This window comes from Pongo abelii, chromosome 18 (genome assembly GCF_028885655.2).
Source record: "Pongo abelii isolate AG06213 chromosome 18, NHGRI_mPonAbe1-v2.0_pri, whole genome shotgun sequence".
In the NCBI taxonomy this organism is placed as follows: Eukaryota; Metazoa; Chordata; class Mammalia; order Primates; family Hominidae; genus Pongo; species Pongo abelii.
This window is the reverse complement of record NC_072003.2, coordinates 54750266-54770599: the sequence shown is the minus strand read 5'-3', so window position 1 is coordinate 54770599 and position 20334 is coordinate 54750266. Positions and strand designations below refer to the sequence as shown.

Sequence of the window (20334 nt, the reverse complement as noted above, 5' to 3'; positions counted from 1 at the left end):
AAAAACCAAAGAGGTAATCTGAAAAGAATTGGTGAGTCATAAAAACGTTCCTTGAAGCATTGTTTTATACTACACAACCTTGAATTTAAAACAAAGGAGTATGATTTGCAAGAACTGAGATTCCTCTGGGGCATCGCCAGCATTGAATTCATTTCCACTTTGATAGTGACATTTGTTCACTGGAACATGAACTGAATAGCAAACTATGTATTTCTTTAAAAGTTTCTAGAACAGTCTTTCTCAAAATTTTTGGAGGATGCATTCACATTTGAGATTTAAATACAAAAATATCCTTGCATATAAAAATTTGGCAACAGTTTCAAAGTGTTTGACAATGCCCTGAAACCCATCTACAGATTTGGAATTCACATGGAATCCATGGAGTCCACATAAGAGGCTGCACTTTTAAGGCACACAGATCACAACAATTTGGTTCTGTTCAATAAGAATAAACTTTTACCAGTAGCTTTGTTAACTCATGATCAGTTTCTCCTCTATTACCATCTTAATTAGATGATGCCTGAAAAGCAGTTCCATTCTGCCTCATGCTAATGTTTAAAATAACTAGACTATACGGGTTAATAATTGTTATTAATAATTGTTTTAATATAAATTACTACTAAAGTAATTAATAAAAATAATATAACTAATCCACTTATGCCACTGCAGAAAGCTGTAGAGGGAGAAAAGCAAATGTGAAAACTGAGGAAGAGCAGAAGAGAGCAAGGTATTTTGTAGCTTCAGTGGTTTCAAGTATAGTAGCTGGGTATCTTTCCGAACTAGGGATGTATCGCATTTGGCAATAACTCAGAAAACAAAATATTTTAACATTAGGAAATTATAACTTTTAGAAGATTATCATAATGTAGTTGGCATTTGGGCAGTAATTTCTACGTATTTCATATGAGAAATAAAAATAAATTATTTATTATTGAGTAGGCAGATAAAACTGTAAAATTTATTATTGAGTAGGCAGATAAAATATTTTATCTAACAGCAGTTAGATCACTGACTAAACTATGATGAACTCTTCTTACATTGATTTAATATATCTTAATTTAATATTATGTCCTAATATTTTGGACAAAATTATTTCTTACCTCCTCCAACCAGTTACTGGGTGGGTCAGCTTTTCAGGACAGCATACTGTTGAAATTGCAGCAAATGGCCATGCAAGTAATAAAATTAACGCAACCAATAAGACACGAATTGGAAGCAGGATAATCCCAAGAAGGAAAATCTGAAAGTCAAAGTTGGTAAAAATAAATGAATGGACATTATTTTAATTCATAGCTATCAAACAGAAACATGTAATAGGAAAGTTTTACGGTGTTCATGCATTCGGTCAAGGATGAATTGACTACTAGCCTGTACCAGACAAGGATTTAAGCGCAAAGAAAAATAACAAATTATATCTGACTTCACAAAGCCTACTGTGTAGCAAGAGACAACACTGAAGAAAACCGTAAGACAAATGATCTGCATACCAATGAAAGCAAATAGAGAATGCTGGGGGAACAAAAAAAGGTGTATATGATTTAGCAGCCAGGGAAAGCTTCCTGAAGGAGTTGTAGCCTGAACAATCTTGCAGTAAGCAGGAGCTAGCAAGGTCAGAAGGGGAAATTGCTTTTTGAGAGCTTTAGGTAGAAGAGTGAAGGCATCAGAGTGTGAAGAAGTAAATACATTGTTTTGTATACCTGCCAGAACTTTATAACTAATAGCAATAAGGAGATAGATGAGAAAGTAAAAATAAATAATAAGAAGAAATGAAAAGTAAATAAAAAAGAATAGCAAATAATACATGGATGCTTACTATGTAGTACACCAGCCATTCTAACCACTTGGCATGTAGTAACTTATTTAGTTCTTACAATCTTAAGTTTCAAGTTTTACATACCAGAAAGGAGTAACACAGAGGGAGTTAAATTGCTTAAGATCACAAGTGGTAGAACCAGGATTTGAACTTAGTTTGGTTATAAAGTTTGTGCTCTTAATTCTTTTACTGTACTGCCTTTTGAGTAAAATAGACTTTGCTTACGTATGACACATTGCCTTTTTTTCTATAAGCTAATTATATTACTCAAATAGTGGCCTTCTTTTTCTGTCTCTACTGGCCCTTATCTGATTTTGAGCACCATCAAATAATTTAGAAAAAATGCCAAAATATTCTAATTATCTGATCTTTAGAATATTAAACAGTAACACAAGGAAATGTACAGATCTAAAGTGTACAATTCAATGAGCTTTGATAAATATATACTCATGTAACCACCACCACAGTTAAGACACAAAACATATTTACCACTCCCAGAAAGTCATCTTGTGCCTCTTCTAGTCAAACCCTATGTTCTTAGGCAACTAATGCTAGATTTCTATTGCCATAATTTAATTTTATCTGTTCTTAAATGTCATGTAAATGGAATCATACATCATGCATTCTTCCATTTAATACTTTTTATTCCACTATGTTGTTTCATACACCAGTAATTCATTCTTTTTAATTGCAGAGTATTATTTCACTGTGTGACCATATGACAATATGTTTATTGATTCTCCTACTGATGAACATTTGGGTTGTTTCTGATTGCGGACTATTATGAATAAAGCCACTATCAACATTCTTGTACAAGCCTTTATGTAAATATGTTTTAATTTCTCTTAAGTAAATACCTAGGAGTGGAAATGCTGGCTCATAGACATTATTTAACTTTATAATAAACCACCAGTTTTCCAAAGTTGTGTCATTTAAAAGTATCAGTGGAAATGTGTGAGAATTTCAGCTGCTGTACATCCTTGCCAGCATTTGGTTTGGCAGACTTAAAAAAACTTTATTAAGGTACTATGTACATAAAAGAAAAAACACCTATTTTAAGTTTATAGATTATGAGTTTTTCAAATGCATACCCCTATGCAATGACCACCACAATCAAGATATTTATATCATCTCAAAAAGTTTTCTTTTGCCCTTTGCAATTAATACACCCTCCCCAAACCTAAGCAACCACTGATAGGCTTTCTTTCACTGTAGTTTTACCTGCTCTAGATGTTCATAAAAATAAAATCACTAGCATTTATTTACCCTTTTATATCTGGCTTGATCACTTCATATTTTTGAGAGTCAACCATATTGTCATATATATCAGTATTTACTCTTTTTAATTGGAGAGTACTATTCAATTGTATGAATATATCACGATCTATTTATTTACTTGTTCATGGACATTTGGCCTATTATAAGTTTTCAGCTATTATAGCTCATATGAACATTAATGTTCAAATCTCTGTGTGACCATACATTTTCATTTCACTGAAAATAAAATTATTGGGTCATAGGGCATGTTTACCTTTGTATAATACTATAAAACTGTTTTCCAAAGTGGCTTCACCAGTTTACATCCCCAGCAAGGTATGAGAGTTCCTGTTACTCCACATCCTCACCAACATATGGTATGGTCAATTTTTTTATATTTAATATTAGCCATTAAAGTGGGTATAAAAGGATATCTCATGTGGCTTTAATCCACATTTCCTTGATGAACAATAATGTTGAACACATTTTTCATAAACTTATTGGTCATTCCTTTAACTTCTAATATTAATGTCTGTTCAAGTCTTTTAGGCCTATTTTTACGGGTTTGTTAGTCTTTTTCTTATCAATTTGTAAGAGTTCCTTATATAAATGTATATAAGCCCTTTGTCAATATATGCATTGAAAATATTTTCTCTCATTCTGTGGCTTTCTCATTTTCTTAATGGTATATTTGATTAAAGTAATTTTAATTCTGATGAAGTTTAATTTATTAATTTTTATTTTATGTTTAATTCTTTTCTGTGTCCTTCTGAAAAAATCTTTACCTCAAGGTCCTGAAGATATTCTATATTTTTTCGTCTAGAAGCTGTATGATTTTCACTTTTACATTTCAATCTATGGTCAATCTTAAATGACTTTTTTTGTGTGGTATGCAGTATGGATCAAGGTTCATTTTTAACCATAAATTTATCCAGTTGTTGCAGCACCAAAAGACTTGACATTCCTCAATGAATTTTCTTGGTAACTTTCCAAAAAATCAATTGAATATTAATGTATGGATTTTCTTTCTGTTGCATTGATCTGTTGATCTATACTTCTGTCAATACTCCACTACCTTATTTACTACAGGTTTGAAGTAAGTCTTGAAATCAAGTAGTGTGTGTCCGCCCATACATTCTTCATCATTTTTCTGAAGGCTATTTTAGATACTCTGCATTTCCATATAAGTTTTAGAATTGTCAGTTTCTACACAGACACAAAAGCCTGTTAGGATTTTTACTGAGGTTTCAAAATGAATCTACAGATCAATTTGGAGGAAATTGTCATCCTAATAATATTGATTCTTCCAATTCATAAACATGGTATATCTCTCTATGTAAGTCTTCATTAATTTCTCACAGCAATATTTTGTAGTTTTCAGTGTAGTGATCTTATATGGTTTTTCCTAAGTATTTAATGTCATTTTATTGCTGTTATAAATTAGATTACTTGATTTCATTTTGCAATTGTTTGCTCCTATAGTATATAAATGTAAGATTGACTTTAAGTTTTGATCTTTTATCCTATGACCTGGCCAAGTTCTCTTATTAGTTCTAGTAGTTAGTTGTTCTGTTGCTTCCTTAGGAAGTTCTTCATATACAGTCTATATCATTTGTGAATAGGACAGTTATACTTTTTCCATTCTAATCCATATGTCTTTTATTTCTTTTTCTTATCTTATTGCACTGGCTAGGATCCCTAGCATAATGTTGAACAGAAGTGGTGAACAAGATATTTGTCTTATTCCAAACCTTTGAGGAAACAGATTCAATATTTTACCACTATGATATTAATTGTGGGTGTTTTGTAGACGCCCTGTATCTGATGGACAGAGTTTCTCTTTATCCCTATTTTACTAAGAAATTTTTTTTATCACTAGTGGGTATTGAATTTTGTCAGGTGAGTTAATGAAATTTCTGCATCTATTGAGATGATCACATGCATTTTACCATATGTTCTGCTTATATGGTGAATTACATTGAAATTGGAATTTTATATGTTAAATCAACCTTATATTCCTGATATAAGATAAATTTAGAAGTGATATACACAGTATCATCCTTTCTATACAATGCCATATTTGACCTGTTAATGTTTTGTTAAGAGTTCTTTTAGCTATGATCATGAGGAATATTGATCTATAATTTTCTTTTCTTATAATGTCTTTTTCAGATTTGGTATCAAGGTAATGTTAGCCCCATAAAACTAGTTAGGTACTGTTTCACACTTCTCTACTTTCTGAAAGAGCTTGTAAGAGTGATTTTATTGTATTCTTAAAAGTTTGACAAAATTTACTAGTAAAATAATCTTGGTGAAATGTTTTCTTTAAATGTATATGTGTGGATACAAAATAAATTCAAATTCCTTCATAGATAAAGGGCTATTCATATTTTCTAGTTCTTGTGTCTATTTTTGATACACTGGATTTTTGTCCATTTCATGTATGCTTCAAATTTACTGGCATAAAGTTGTTAATAATGTTCCCTTAGTAGCCATTTAGCCTATAATGATGTATGCTGTTTCATTCTTGATACTGGTAATTTGCATTTTCTTTCTTGTTTTCTTATCAGTCTTGGTAAGGATTTATCAATTCCATTAATGTATCCTATTAATCTATTAAACAAATGTTTGATTTTAATTTTCTATGTGGTTTGTTTTCTATTGCACTGATTATTGCTCTTATCTTTATTATTTCCTTTCTTTGACTTACCTTTTGTTTAATTTGTTCTTCCAGCTTCTGAAGGTAAAAACTTAAATCATTAATTTTAAATCTTTCTTCTTTTCTATGTATTTAAATGTATTGGTTTAGTTGCAAGCACTGCTTTAACCGCATCCTACAATTTTGATACGTTGCATTTTGTTTACATTTAGTTTAAAACATTTTGTAATTTCACTTGTAATATATTTTTGACGCAAGGACTATTTTAAAGTATATAGCTTGATTTCTAAATATGTAGATTTTTATCAGATATATTTGTTATTGATTTCTAATATAATATATTGTGTTCAGAGAACATGCTCTGTAATATTTCAAACTTTTGATATTTATTGAGATTTTTTATGACCCAGCATTTGGTCTATGTCAGTAAGCATTAAATGTGCACTTGAAATTATATGCTGGTATTTTTGGAGGTAGTGTTCCATAAATGTCAGTTCAGTAAAAGTGGTTACCAATGTTCACATTTTCTATATTACTAATCTTTGGTTTGATTGTTCTGTCAATTACCAAGAAAGGTGTGTTACCATCCTCAATTATGTTTTATTTCTTTCTTTGTTTAGTTTTCTCAATTTTAGCTTCATGTTTTCAAAGTTCTGATATTAGGTACATAAACATTAAGTGCTGCTAAGTTTTCCCACTGACCTTTTAAAGAAATGTTCCTCTTTATATCTGATATCATGACATGTCTTGAAGTCTACTTTATCTGATATTAATACAGTCATATCAGCTTCTTACACTTACACTATTTCCACATTATCTTTTCTCCCTTCTTATCTTTGTATTTACATTTATAGTGCATGTATTGTGGATTAATGTACAGCTGGGTCTTATTCTTTTGTCTAGTCTGCAAATCTTTGCCTTTAAGTTAGAATGCTAATTAATGTATACTAAATGTAATTACTGATGTATTTGGATATAAATCTACTGTTTTGCTATTTCTTTTCTATATATCCCATCAGTTTTGTTTCTGTTTCTCCTTTTCTGTTTTCTTCCTTGAGTTCATGAAATTTTTCTTTAGTGATCCATTTAAATTTCTTTAATGGCTCCTTAGCTATACCTTCTTGTACTTTTAGTCAGCAGTTGGTCTGAAGATTACAATGTGTGCTTAGCATAAGACAATGTACTCAGAGTTAATACTGTACCACTTCACAGAAAGTGTAAGAAAAGTACAATTCCATCCCATCCACCACCCTTTCAGTATTGTTATGTTTTACCCCTACATGTATGTAAACCAAAGAAAATAATAATTTTTGTATTAAATGGTTACATTTTCTAGCTCTTTGATGAAATTAATATAAAGAAAAAAGTTTTATGTCATTTCTTTCCATATTTACCATTTCCAGTGTTCTTCATTCTTTCCTGTATATCCAAGTCTCAATCTGGTGTTATTTTCCTACAACCCAAAAAACTTTATTTACCATTTCTTTTCTTTTCTTTTTTTTTTTGTAATGGAGTCTTGCTCTGTTGCCCAGGCTGGAGTGCAGTGGCACGATCTCAGCTCACTGCAAGCTCCACCTCCCAGGTTCACTTCATTCTCCTGCCTCAGCCTCCCGAGTAGCTGGGACTCCAGGCGCCTACCACCACACTCGACTAATTTTTTGTATTTTTTTTTTTAGTAGAGATAGGGTTTCACCATGTTAGCCAGGATGGTCTCAATCTCCTGACCTCGTGATCTGCCCACCTCGGCCTCCCAAAGTGCTGGGATTACAGGCGTGAGCCACCATGCCTGGCCTCTTTACCATTTCTTGAATGCAGGTCTGAAAACAAATTCCCTCCATTCTTATCTGAAAATGTCTTCATTTTCCCTTCATTTCTGAGTAATATTTTCATTAGATATAGAATTATGGGCGGATAGTTGGGTTGGGTTATCTTTTTATTGGTGAGTTCTAAGAGTTATTTATATGTTTTGAACACTCCTATCAAATGTATAATTTGCAAATATTTTCTCCCGTTTGGTAAGTTATCTTTTCAATTTCATGGAAGTGTTTTATTTTGATGAAGTCCTCTTTACCTATTCTTTCTTTGGTGGCTAGTACTTTTGTTGTATGTCTAGAAAACCACTGCCTAATCCAAAGTCATGAAGATTTACACTTATGTTCTCTTCTAAGAGTTTTATGATTTTAACTCTTACATTTAGTATTTTGATCTGCTTTGAGTTAACTTTTGTATATGCTGTCAGGTAAGGACCTAACTTCCTTCTCTTGCACATGTCAATCCAATTGTCCCAGACCATTTGTTGCAAAAACTACTCTCTCCCCGTTTTATTGTCTTGGCAATCCTGTGGAAAATCAATGGCCACAGATGTATGAATTTACTTCTGTATTGTCAATTCTATTTCATTGATCTATATGTCTGTCTTGTTACTGGTACAACACAGTCTTGATTACTGTAGCTTCACAGTACGTTTTGAAAATGAGAAATGTGAGTTCTCCAATTTTGTTTTTATTTTTCAAGATTCTTTTGGTTGTTTGTAGTCCCTTGCATTTCTGTATGAATTTTAAAATTAGCTCATCAATTTCTGCAAAAAAATAAAGAAGCCAGCTGATATTTTGATAAGGGTTATACTAATCTGTAGATCAGTTTGGGGAGTGTCATTATCTTAACTATTTAAGTTTTCCAAATTTATGAACACAGGATGTCTTCCCATTTAAGTCGTCTCTAATTTCTTTCAAAGATATTTTGTAGTTTTTAATGTAGAATTCTTCTGTTGCTAAAGTATTTCACTCTTTTTGATGCTAACTTGAACTGTTTTTAAATTTCATTTTTAGATTGTTGCTTGTGAAAAAATATGCCATGATTTTTGTATATTGATGTTGTATCCTGCCACCTTGCTGAACTGATTTATTAGCTCCAAGTGTTTTTGTGCATTCCTTAGGATTTTCTATATTTAAAAAATCATGCCATCTTGATGGTTTTACTTCTTCCTTTCCAATATAGATGTCTTTTCTTTTTCTTGCCTAAGTGCCCTTGCTAGAACCTCCAGTACAATGTTGAATAGAAGTGATGAGAGTAGATATCTTTGTCTTATTCCTGATCTTAGAAGAAAACTTTTTGGTGTTTCACTATTAAGTATGTTAACTATTTTTCACAGATGCCCTTTATAAGGCTGAGGAAATTCCTTTCCATTCTTAGTTTATTGAATGGTTTTTATCATGAAAGTGAGTCAAATCATTTTTCTGTGTCTATTTTCTTGTGCCCTTTATTCAATAAATATGGTGCTCATGTTAATTTTTCTGTGTTGAACCAACATTACATTTTTAGGCTAAATACGACTTTGCCATGAGTTGCTGGATTCAGTTTGCTAGCATTTTATTGAGGATTTTCGCATATATATTCACAATGGATATTGTTCTGTAGTTTTCTTTAATTGTGATGTCCTCTTTTGGTTTTGGTATCAGAGTAGGCCTGGCCTCACAGAATGAGTTGGGGAGTGCTCCATCTTCTTTTAGTTTTTGGAAGAGCTTGTGAAGGATTGGCATTAATTCTTCGTTAACCCTTTGGTAGCATTCACCAGTGAAGTCATCTGGTCTTCAACTTTTCTCTGTGGGATGTTTTTAATAACTAGCTACTCTTTTTATATATTATAGGTCTATTTGATTTTTTATTTATTCTTGAATCAGTTTTGGTATTTTGTGTCTTTCTAGAAATTGGTCCACTTCAACTAAGTTATTTAATTTGTTAGCATGCATTTGTTCATATAATTCCTTATAATCCTTTTTATTTTAGAAAGGTCAGTGGTATTGTCCTCTCTTAATTTGAGTCTTCTTTCATTTTTTTCTTGGTCAGTGCAGACAAATATTTGTCAGTTTTTTTTTTCTGTTATTGATTTCTAGTTTCAATCCACTGTGGTCAGAGAACATACTTTGTATTATTTTAACCACTTTATATTTATTGAGAATTGTTTTATTGTCTAACATACAGATCTACCTTGGCAAATGTTCCATGGGCACTAGAAGAATGTGTTTTCTGCTGTTGTTGAGTGTTCTACATACATATCTCTTAGATCTAGTCTGTTTATAGTGTTCTTCAAGTCTTCAATTTCCTTATGATACTGTCTCATTGTTCTGCCTTCTATCATTATTGAGTAATTGAAGTCTCTAGTATTGTTGAAAATCTTTCACCCTTCAATTCTGTCACTTTTTCCTTTGTGTATTTCTGGACTCTGCTGCTAGATGCATATATGGTTATAATTATTACATCTTAATGAATCAACCCTCTTATCATTATAAATGTCTTTCTTTAGCAACAACTTCTGTCTTGAAGTCTATTTTATCTGATAGTAATACAGCCATTCCAGCTCTCTCGGCTGTTTGCATGGTATATCATTTTCCATCTTTTTACTTCCAACCTATTTGTGTATTTGAATCAAAAGTATGTCTCTTGACCAGGCATGGTGGCTCACACCTATAATCCCAGCACTTTGGGAAGCCAAGGTGGAAAGACTGCTTGAGCCCAGGAGTTCGAGACCAGTCTGGGCAATATAGGGAGATCCCATCTCTATAAAAAATACAAAAATTTGTTGGGTGTGGTGGTGCATGCTTATAGTTGCAGCCACTCAGGAGGCTGAGATAGAAGGATCACTTGAGCCCAGGAGGTCAAGGCTAGAGTGAGCTGTGATTACACCACTGTACTCCAGCCTGGGCAACAGAGTGAGACTCTGCCTTTAAGTAAATAAATGAATAAATAAAGTGTGTCTCTCTTAGGAAGCGCACAGTTACGTATTTTTATCAATTCTGTGAATCTTCATTTTAATTGGATTGTTTTATCAATTTATATTTAATGTAATTACTAATAAGATAGGATTTATATATGACATTTTGCTATTTGTTTTCTGTATGTCTTAGGTCTTCTTAAATTTCTCTATGTCTACATTGCTGCCTTCTCCTGTGTTAAATATTTTCTAGTGTATTATTTTAATTCCCTCATTCTTTCTTTTGCTATATTTAAAAATGTATTTGCTTAGTGATTGTCCTAAGTGTTGCCATCTTAACTTATAATAATTTTCTGGTTCGGATCAACCAAATTAATTTCAATAGTATACAAAAACTGTGATCCATTCCTTCCTTTCTCCTATTTGCTATTATTGTTATACAAATTATGTCTTTATACATTGTATGTGCATCAGCACAGATTTATAATTATTGCTTTATGTAGATGTTTTTAAAGTTGGATAAGAAAAAAAAGATTTACAAACAAAAAAAAATTACATTTGTACTGTCCTTTATATCTACCCATGTAGTTACCTTTACCACTGCTGATTATTTCTTCATGTGAATTTGAGTTACTGTCTAGTGTCCTTTCATTTCAGCCTGAGAGAGTCCCTTTATTATTTATCTTAGGGCATGTGTGCTAATGAAAAATTCTCTCAGTTTTTGCTCATTTATACTTCATTTTAAGGATAGTTTTCTAGTATACAATTCTTTGTTGACAGTCTTCTTCTTTTAGCACTTTGAATATGTCATCCTGCTACTCCCTTCTGGTCTCTGTGGCTCTTGATGAGCAATCAGTCATTAATCTTGTTGAGGATTCTTTGTACATAATGTACATAATGTAACTGTATATATAGGTATTTTTGAGTTTATTCTTGGAGTTCCCTGAGCTCCTTGGGAATGCAGATTAGTGTTTTTAATCAAAATCAGCAAGTTTTTGGCCATTATTTCTTCTAATATTCTTTCTGCATCTTTCTCCTTTCCTGGGAGTCCCATTATGAATCTGTTGGTAAAGTTGATAGCGTCCACAGGTCTCTGAGGTTCTGTTCATTTTTCTTCATCTTTTTTTCTTTATGTTCCTCAAACTAGATAATCTCAGTTGACCTGTTTTCAAGTTTGCTGATTCCTTTTTTGTTTGATATAGTCTGCTGTTGAGCCCCTCTAGTGAATACACACACACACACACACACACACACACACACACACACACACACGCATTGCATCTTAATTGATATTCTCCCTTTGGTGATACCCTGCTCCATACTTTCTTTTAGCTCTCTACACATGGTTTCCTTTAGTTATTGGACCATATTTTAAATATCTGATTTAAAGTCTTTGTATAGTAAGACTAAAGTCTGGGCTTCCTCAGGGAAAGTTTGTATTGACTGCTTTTTAAACTATTTATAAGCTATACTTTGTTTTCCTTTACACACCTTGCAATTTTTAAATGAAAACTAAACATCTTAAATAATATAGCAACTCTGGAAATTATTCTCATCCCTTTCCAGGGTTTGTTGTGGTTGCTGTTTGTTGTTGTTATTTGTTTGTTTAGTGTCTTTTATAAACTAATTTGTAAAGCTTTTATTCTTTGTCATTGTGGCTACTAAAGTTAAAGTCTCTGACCAGTTAGCTTAGTAATCAGCTAATGATTAGAGATTTTCTTAAGCACCTGAAACCAGTAAGTTTCCTGATGCTTGCAAAGGGTCTCTGTGTACATGTTGGGGCACATCATAAACAGTCAGGTGACAGATGACAACTCTGCCTTAGCCTTCACTTTCTAATTGTACAGTCCCTCAAGGTTAGTCAGAGGTGAGAGCTTAGGGTATTTTTAGATATTTTCAGGACATGTGCCTAGCCTTGAGAATGAACAAAGCCTTACTCATGTGGACAGCCTTCTAGATTCCTAGGAATATGTCAAAGCTTTTAAAGTCCCCTATGATCATCTCATCCCTTAGCTTTTCTTTTAAGGTTTTTGGCTAGCCTACTGTTTGCTCCAACTGTTACTCACTGTCTCAGGCAGCTGGGATGTTAAGCAATTGCCTCTGATTTTTTTATTTTTATTTTTTAAGAAGCAGTCTCCCTATGTTGCCTGGGCTGGCCTTGAACTTCTGGGCTCAAGCAATCCTCTCACATAATCCTCCTGAATAGCTGGGACTATAGGAAAGGGAGTGCCCTTTCCTCTGATTGTTTTTGACAAATGCCCTTGAGAGAAGGCTATTTGCACTGTGTAAGCACCAAGACAAATCAAATCAAGACAGTCTTCCAAATGAGGCATTCCAGGCAGCCACCAGACTGACCAATAATGACAATTCCTTGGGAATGGGGCTTTGAAAATGCTCCAACACTATTTTTCCTCCTCTAGTGGCTGACAGGTTGCTGGTTTTCATTATGACTGTAGGCCGTTGGTTTTTAAGGCTACTACAGAGCTGAGGATGAGGAATTAGAATAAAATTAAACTGTAACAAAGCCTACTATTCTAACTAAGAGTCAGCACTCTTAAATAAATGCTCCTTGGATTGTTGAAAGCCTCTGGTTAATTTTCAGAGCTAAGACAAAGTTGATTCTGATAATTTTTTTTGTTTTCATTGCTTTTATAGAGAAGATAATTTTCAGAGGCCTTTACTTCACCAGTTTTGCTGATGTCTCATCTCAGTTTTTTTCATTCTGCTTTTTAGACTGAATAATTTCTAGTGACCTATCTTCAAATTCACTAATACTTTCTTCTACCATCTTCAATGTGTTGTTGAGCCCATCCAGTGAATTTTTCATTTCAGATATAACAGTTTTCAGTTTTGAATGCCCATTTGGTTCTCTTTTACATTTTCTATTTCTTTGCTAAGCTCCTTCCAACTATTCATTCATTATGCCACTCTTTACTTTTAAGTCCTTGAGCATTTTTGTAATAGCTACTTTAAAGTATTTTTCTGCGAAGTCCTACATTTGATCATCTCAGGGTCTATTTTTATTGCCTGATTTTTCTTTTGATCATAGGTCACATTTTCCTATTTCTTTGAATGTCTAGTATAGTTTTTATAGTATTTTGGCCATTTTGGGTGATATATTACAGATATTCTCGATTCTGTTATCCTTTTCTAAAGAATGTTGATTTCTGTCCTAGCAGGTAGGTAAAATTCTGGCTGATTGCATTCACTTTGTGAAGGCTTAGTTTTATACTTTTTTAAGGAAAATTTGCTTGAAGCTAGCCCTTAGTCTTAGACTGAAGCCTTAGTCCTAGGGTATAGGACTAGCTTTTCTCCTATGGTATCACCTTTGTGAGGTTTCAGTGTAAAGCCTGAGATGTTTGCCAAGGCCCTCTTAATTGGTGGGATTCTAACTGTGCCTTCCCTGTGGTGTCTATCAGTTGAAATGTCTGCTCTGTTTCTTCTTCCTTCCAGCTGTTACTTTCCTCCAGGGTCCTTGAAGGCTCCTTTGTAAATACACAGCTCAGGAATCGGCCAAGGTTTTGAGATAATTTATATGCCAATTTAGGGGCTCCCTCATTTCTAGGTTCCTTCTTTCTGGGACTTTCTCTGATTTTTAGTCACTTTGATAGTCTTGAACTTTGTGCTCTGATATATCATGTCAATAAGGCTGAGGCTTTCTAGCAATCCCTTCTCGTGGTGTCAAGTGATAACCTTCAGGAAAAAAAAGGGGCTGGGGTAATGTTACACAGTATAGAAGTATTATTTCAAGAAACAAATCCCTCCAGTTTCTGTCTGATTTGTGTTGCTCTATAGTGCCTTCGTGTAGTTTTTCATATTTTGACTAGGGTTTATAATTGTTATGCACGGAAAGGTTTGTCTACATTAAGCTACTCCACCATTCCTGAGACTAAAACTAGTCCTGTTAAATTATTATTATTCACTTGAAAACTGACTTACAAATATAATGAAACTTATGCTATCAGTCTTATTTCCTATAAAACAGAATACGTATTAGGTAAGATGAGTAGGAGTTTCAGAACTATAATATAGAAGGGATCTTGGATCCAGGAGATTTTTCTTGAAGCTCTGTGTACATGGTAAGCACACTATTTTTAGATAATGTTATATTTATTTGAATGGTGGTGCAATGAAGTATGGTGGTATACTGGGGAAGAGTACTGTGGAGAAGATGAGACGACTCAAATTCCCAAGTCACTCTGGTAGGTCACTGGCTGAGATTCTCTTCAAAGAGGTATCATTATTAAAAAACCAAGAAATAATCTTGACTGAAAGAAAGGACCATATAGAATAGACCCTGAAGAAAGAGTTGGAATGAGTTTAAAGTATATTAGCATAAGAGTCACTCATGTCTACACTGAGCAACCCATATGGATTTTAATTGAACAAGTTGCAAAATATTAGGCAACTTTTTTTCTGTGCCATCTTCAAGGTTTGCAACAAATAATAGTGCTTAATAGTAAATCAATTTTGAGTTAACTCATTGACAAATTAAGAGAATTCATCATATTTCCATTTGGTAATGTGTCATCTCCATTGGGTGGCCTTCTCTCAGTATTATTCTCTGGTTTTCCTTCATTACACTTACTAAAACATGAGATTATATATTTTTGTACTTGTTTGTTCAACTATCTTAGTGAAATGTGAGGACAACAGTCCTTAAGCAAGACATTGATCATCATTTAAGATTAAATTTAGCCTAAATTAATCATACTAAGACATACTTAAATGAAAGTATGTCCACCTTTTAAACTGGATAATATGGACATTGTTTTTCTACCATGCCTATTCAAATCTTCCCTTTTCCCAGATGATTCAAGCCACTGAAACCTCTTTGGTATCTCTGATCTACATAAATTTAAAAAGTATTTTTAATATCCAGACTTTGTTAAATCCCATTTAATCCAAGTAGTAAATTTTAAGTACAGTATATACTTTGTAGAAAATATATAGGATAACTATCAGTATTATCAATATTAAGATCAACAAACAATAACAGATTATTTCACTTAATTTTAGCCCTCCTTTGAGTTATTAATATTCCAATGTAATAGACGAGAAAAGTATAGTTCAGAGAGGTTAAGTGACTTGGCCAAAGTCACACAACTAATAAATGACCAGTTCCTATAACTGACTAGCTATCATTCCATTATACTATAACTCTCAGAGAGTTATTTGGAAGAGATCTTTAAACAGTAACAAACCAGGTGATGGAAAAACATAATAATTTATTATAGGTGCAATATAAATATTTGTCAACATTCCATTCTGATTCTTTCCAAAATATGAAGTCAAATAGATGGGCATATTTTCATTTAAGTGTGATTTAATTAAATCAGACTAAATTTAATCTTGAACAATGGTCTATGTATTTACAAATGTTTCAGGAATGTGAAGACACAAAAAGAATATCTATTAATTTAAAGACATGAGGATCACATTTTTAAACGTTTAATTTCCTCACAAAGTGGTATTACTATATTCTTTATCTTCTTCCTCTCTCACACCCCTCTTCAACCAGACACCCATCTACCATTACTCAAGCCACCACCTGTGTTGCTTAGCTCTGCACTTAACCTTCCCCCACTGTAGAAGACAATGGTCTTAGTGCATACAAGCTGATTGCAAATATTATACTGCTTCAGATCCAAAGTAATGTGTGAGATGGACATGAAAACTTCAAAATTGTCCCCCACCCCCACCCCCCAGAGAACACACAGGACAAATGTGGTTAGCAGGGTCTATCTTGTTCTCTGATCACTAACTTTAACAAAGAGGAAGTCCAAAGAGTGCAACTGCCAATGGTAAAAGGAACCCTTTACAAGAAAAAGGAAAGGAAAGGAAACTTCCTTTGTGCATAACAGTATAGCCATTTTTAACAATGGAAAACAGCCTGGGCTACTACTTCTCATGCTTCAACTTAGGAAACGTTTTTAGGTGAAGACTGATTCTGGACCAAAACTTATTGAACATGCTAAGCTGACTCAGTTGTCCCTTTTCTTTGATTCTGACTTCCCACCCTCCATCATGCTCCTGCTCAGCTAAATCTTTCCAGCCTTACTTGTTGTTCTAAACACAGACCTGGGCTCTCTGCCTTCTGCCTCACTCTTATCCATCCCATACTGACTCCTCTCCTACCTAAGGCAAAAAAAAAAAAAAAAAAAAAGACTTCTTCAAATCTACTCTCTCGTGGTAGATCTGCCTCCCACTACACTCTCATAAACTCAAGTTGAAGCTTCTGTCACAGATTCACAGATTGCTTCAACCTTCTGGGGCATGGAATGTAGCCTGCGCCACCAGCCAGCTCAGTCTCTTCCTGTTTTGGATCCTCCTCTCAGGCCAGCATCTTCCCAGCATCTTTTCTCCTCCCGTGCCCGCTCAGACCATCCTCTAAATGTCCTCAATTCTCAGACGCACATCCCTGCCCCTTTCAGGCTCACGGCCCCTCAAAAGTCCTCTCCTCTCAGATCCACTGCTCTTTCTTCCTCTGATGCCTTTGCTTCCCAGACCCACACGCCCCTCAGACCCACGCGCCCCTCGACCGCCCTCCCCTGTCAGACCTACACCGGTCACCTGGACCCGCCTCAGACCCTGGCTCCCCTCGGGCCACCTCCCTCCTCAGACTCACGCCCCCTTCAGGCCACCTCCCTCCTCAGACCCACGCCCGCCTCGGACCACCTCACTCCCTCAGACCCACGCCCCCCTCGGCCGCCCTCCTCTCTCAGACCCACACCTCTTACTTGGACCCCCCTCTGACCTAGGCCCCCCTCAGACCACCTCTTCCCTCAGACCCACATCCCCCTCAGACCACCTCCCCTGTCAGACCCACGCCCCTCACCTGGACCCGCCTCGCGGAGCCGATCTGCGTCTGCTGCACGAAGGGGTTCGGCACCGGCGGCGGGAAGAAGGACGCCTGACGGGGCACCATGGGCGGCCGCAGCCCCACGTTCCCGACGCCGGCACCTGGCACTGTGGCCGCCACTGCCGCCGCCTGGGCGCACCGGCTCATAGTCGAGCCGGGCGTAGAACCCGGCCGAAGCGACCTACGCGGGCGCTGCAGCCAAAACTGAGCCGAAGACCCACTAGAGTCCCAGCCTAGGGCGACGCTGGGGAGCTTCTGCGCAGGCGCTGAAGTTACCTAGAGGCCTGCTGCTGCAGCCCTGCCCCTTCGGCTGTGACACGCCCCAGGCTCTGGCCACACCCCCTCAGGCATCTGGCTCCACACCCCTGGTAATATAGCCCATCCCCTCGGGGGAATGCTTTTCCTTCAGAGCCAAGACCCTGAAGGGTACCCCAGGATCCCTGACACTCCACAGCGAGACACTAGGCAGAGTTCCCTGCTTTAGGGTCGGGCGGACCTGGATTTTCAATCCCTTTTACTGGGCCTGTGACGCTGGCCAAATCACTCTCTCTATGAACCTCAGTCGCTTTCCGTAAAATGCAGATAAATGTATTCTCAGATAATCCTAACCTGGATCCAGTAATGCCATTGAGCAACCACTTCCCCTGGGCTGTTCCATTAAGTGAGCTAATATTAATACACCCGTGATGGCACTAGGGGTGGAATTTGTTTCACTCAAAACATAATGGATTGACAGGGGAGAGAGATGGTCCTCCAGAGGAAAACTGAGCTACTATTACCAGAAAAGGCAAAAATTACAGTTGCTCTCCACGCTAGATGAGGAACCTGACCCAGAAAAGGGAAATGTATTGGGCTGTGGCTCCATTTCATACTGAGGAAGTTCAAGCCTGTTTGGACCTATGTGGGTGCTCGTGGGGGTGGGAGGGCAGGGGTTTGTCCCATTATCTGAGGACAGTTGATCAACCCTGAGTGGCTGAGAGTTAAAGGAAGGAGATGATAATCAACTCATCCCTATTGATCAACTCTGCTCACAGCAGGTAGGAAGGCCAGGATGAAAATCTGAGTCTGAGCCCTGGGGTTCTCCAAAGTTACCCTCTGAATGTCAGAATCTTCCAGCCCTACCACATAGATGTGTGGCCTTGAGTCAGTCACTTAACCTGAGTTTGCTTCCTTGTCTAGGAATGGGAGATTCATTCTAACTCCATAGAATTGTAGCAAGGATTAAATAAAATAATGCATGTGTAGTGTTCATAGAGAAACACTGAAGAAATGGCGTGTTTTAAGCATTATTATGTTGTGGAGCCACTGACTTTTCTCTCAGTGTAACAGGGAACATTAATAACAGTGCATTACAGTCATGATAGAAGATTCCCCAGTCTAGGGGCTCTTCAAGTTGGGACTGGCAGACCCTTGAGACTCTTTAGCCAGATACCTGAACAGAAAGATGTCTTTCCAACTGTCAACAACCTAAGCCAGGCCAGGTGCAGTGGCTCACGCCTGTAATCCTAACACTTTGGGGGCTGAGGAGGGTGGATCCCTTGAGCCCAGGAGTTCGAGACCAGCCTGGGCAACAAAGAGAGACTCCACCATCTCTAAAAAAAAATTAAAAATTAGCTGGCTGTGCTGTTGCATGCCTGCAGTCCCAGCTACTCAGCAGGCTGAGGTGGGAGGATTGCTTGAGCCCAGAAGATCAAGTCTGCAGTGAGCTATGATCGTGCCATTGCACTCCAGCCTGGGTGACAGAGAAAGACACTGTCTCAAAAAAGAGAAAAAAAAGAAGAAGAAACAAAAAGAATCTGAGTCAAGGGGACAGGCCATGGGAGGATAAAGGATAGAAAAGGTGGGGCCGGGAGTGGTAGCTCACACCAGTAATCCTAGCCCTTTGGGAGGCCAAGGCAGGTGGATTGCCTGATCTCTGGAGTTTGAGACCAGCCTGGGCAACACGGTGATACCCGTCTCTATCAAAATACAAAAAAAATTAGCCGGATATGGTAGCGTGCACCTGTAATCCCAGCTACTTGGGAGGCTGAGGCAGGAGAATCACTTAAACCTGGGAGGCAGAGGTTAGTGAGCCGAGATTGTGCCATTGCACTCCAGCCTGGGCGACAGAGTGAGACTCCATCTCAAAAACAGAAAAAAGAGACAGAAACAATGACATCAAGCTCACTGAGGAGGTCACCTGTAGAGTTCACTCCTTACGCACCTTCCTCACCAGCCCCATCATAAGAGGCCAGAAGCAATATACTATCAATCAGACTATTGGAGCCAGAAAGGGCCTCAGAAAAATCCCAGGCCTTCAATTTCTGTTCAGCAGTAGCTCCAGAATTTCTATGTAGGCGATTAGGGGTGGGTAGACTGGGGTAGGAAGGAGTAAGGAGCTTATCCATTAATACCAGCTGTGTTTAGAAGCAAGCACAGTATTTCTCCCCTAACTGTGTTTACCCAGTGTGGTTTTGGGGGTGGTGGAGGGTAGCAGGAGTGGTTTTGAAGGTGATGGGGGTGGTTTTGAGGGTGGTGAGATTCTGGTTTGAGGGCTAAAGCTCCTCTGCTAGGCTATCCTTTGGCCTTGTAAGTCCCTAATAGCTATGGGACCCTGGAAAAATCACTTCTCTTGAGCCATCAGTCTCTTCATCAATAAGATTCAACTAATAATAGCCTCTTTCTATTTATGTGGTTGGAAAGGTTAAATTAAGTGACACATGAAAAGTGCCTTGCACATAGAAAGCACTCTATTAATTGAGGGGGATATTATTGTTGCTGTTCATTGTTAGTAGTAGCATTAAAACTGATATGATTGCTAATGAAGAAACTGAGACTTAAAGAGGAAGCAAACCTTGAACAGATGCCACAATAAAGCAACAAAATTGCTGTTTCTTCAGGGCTCTTTCTACAGGACAGAGGGACTAGAGCTTACTCTCCCTGAGGTTCTCTTGCTGTTTACTTTGGAAGCTCTGACCTTTCCAGCAGACACCATCACCTGTGCCCTGCAGGGAGCAGAGATTTGGGCTTCTTAAGTTTCCGCTTCTGGCTGG

General features: G+C 36.6%; 1 protein-coding gene across 1 annotated transcript in view; it reads right to left on the bottom strand.

Moving 5' to 3' along the window:
• The window catches only part of LPCAT2 (lysophosphatidylcholine acyltransferase 2), an 81325-nt gene extending 61666 nt beyond the window's left edge, over positions 1 to 19659 (bottom strand). Inside the window, exons 1-2 of the mRNA XM_024233917.3 lie at positions 17279 to 19659; positions 1101 to 1240 (exon numbers count right to left, since the gene is read on the bottom strand). Coding sequence (XP_024089685.1) covers positions 1101 to 1240; positions 17279 to 17449 — 311 coding nt within the window. The 5' untranslated portion in view covers positions 17450 to 19659. The remainder of the gene's footprint in view (positions 1 to 1100; positions 1241 to 17278) is intronic.
• Between the last annotated feature and the right edge of the window lie 675 nt (positions 19660 to 20334).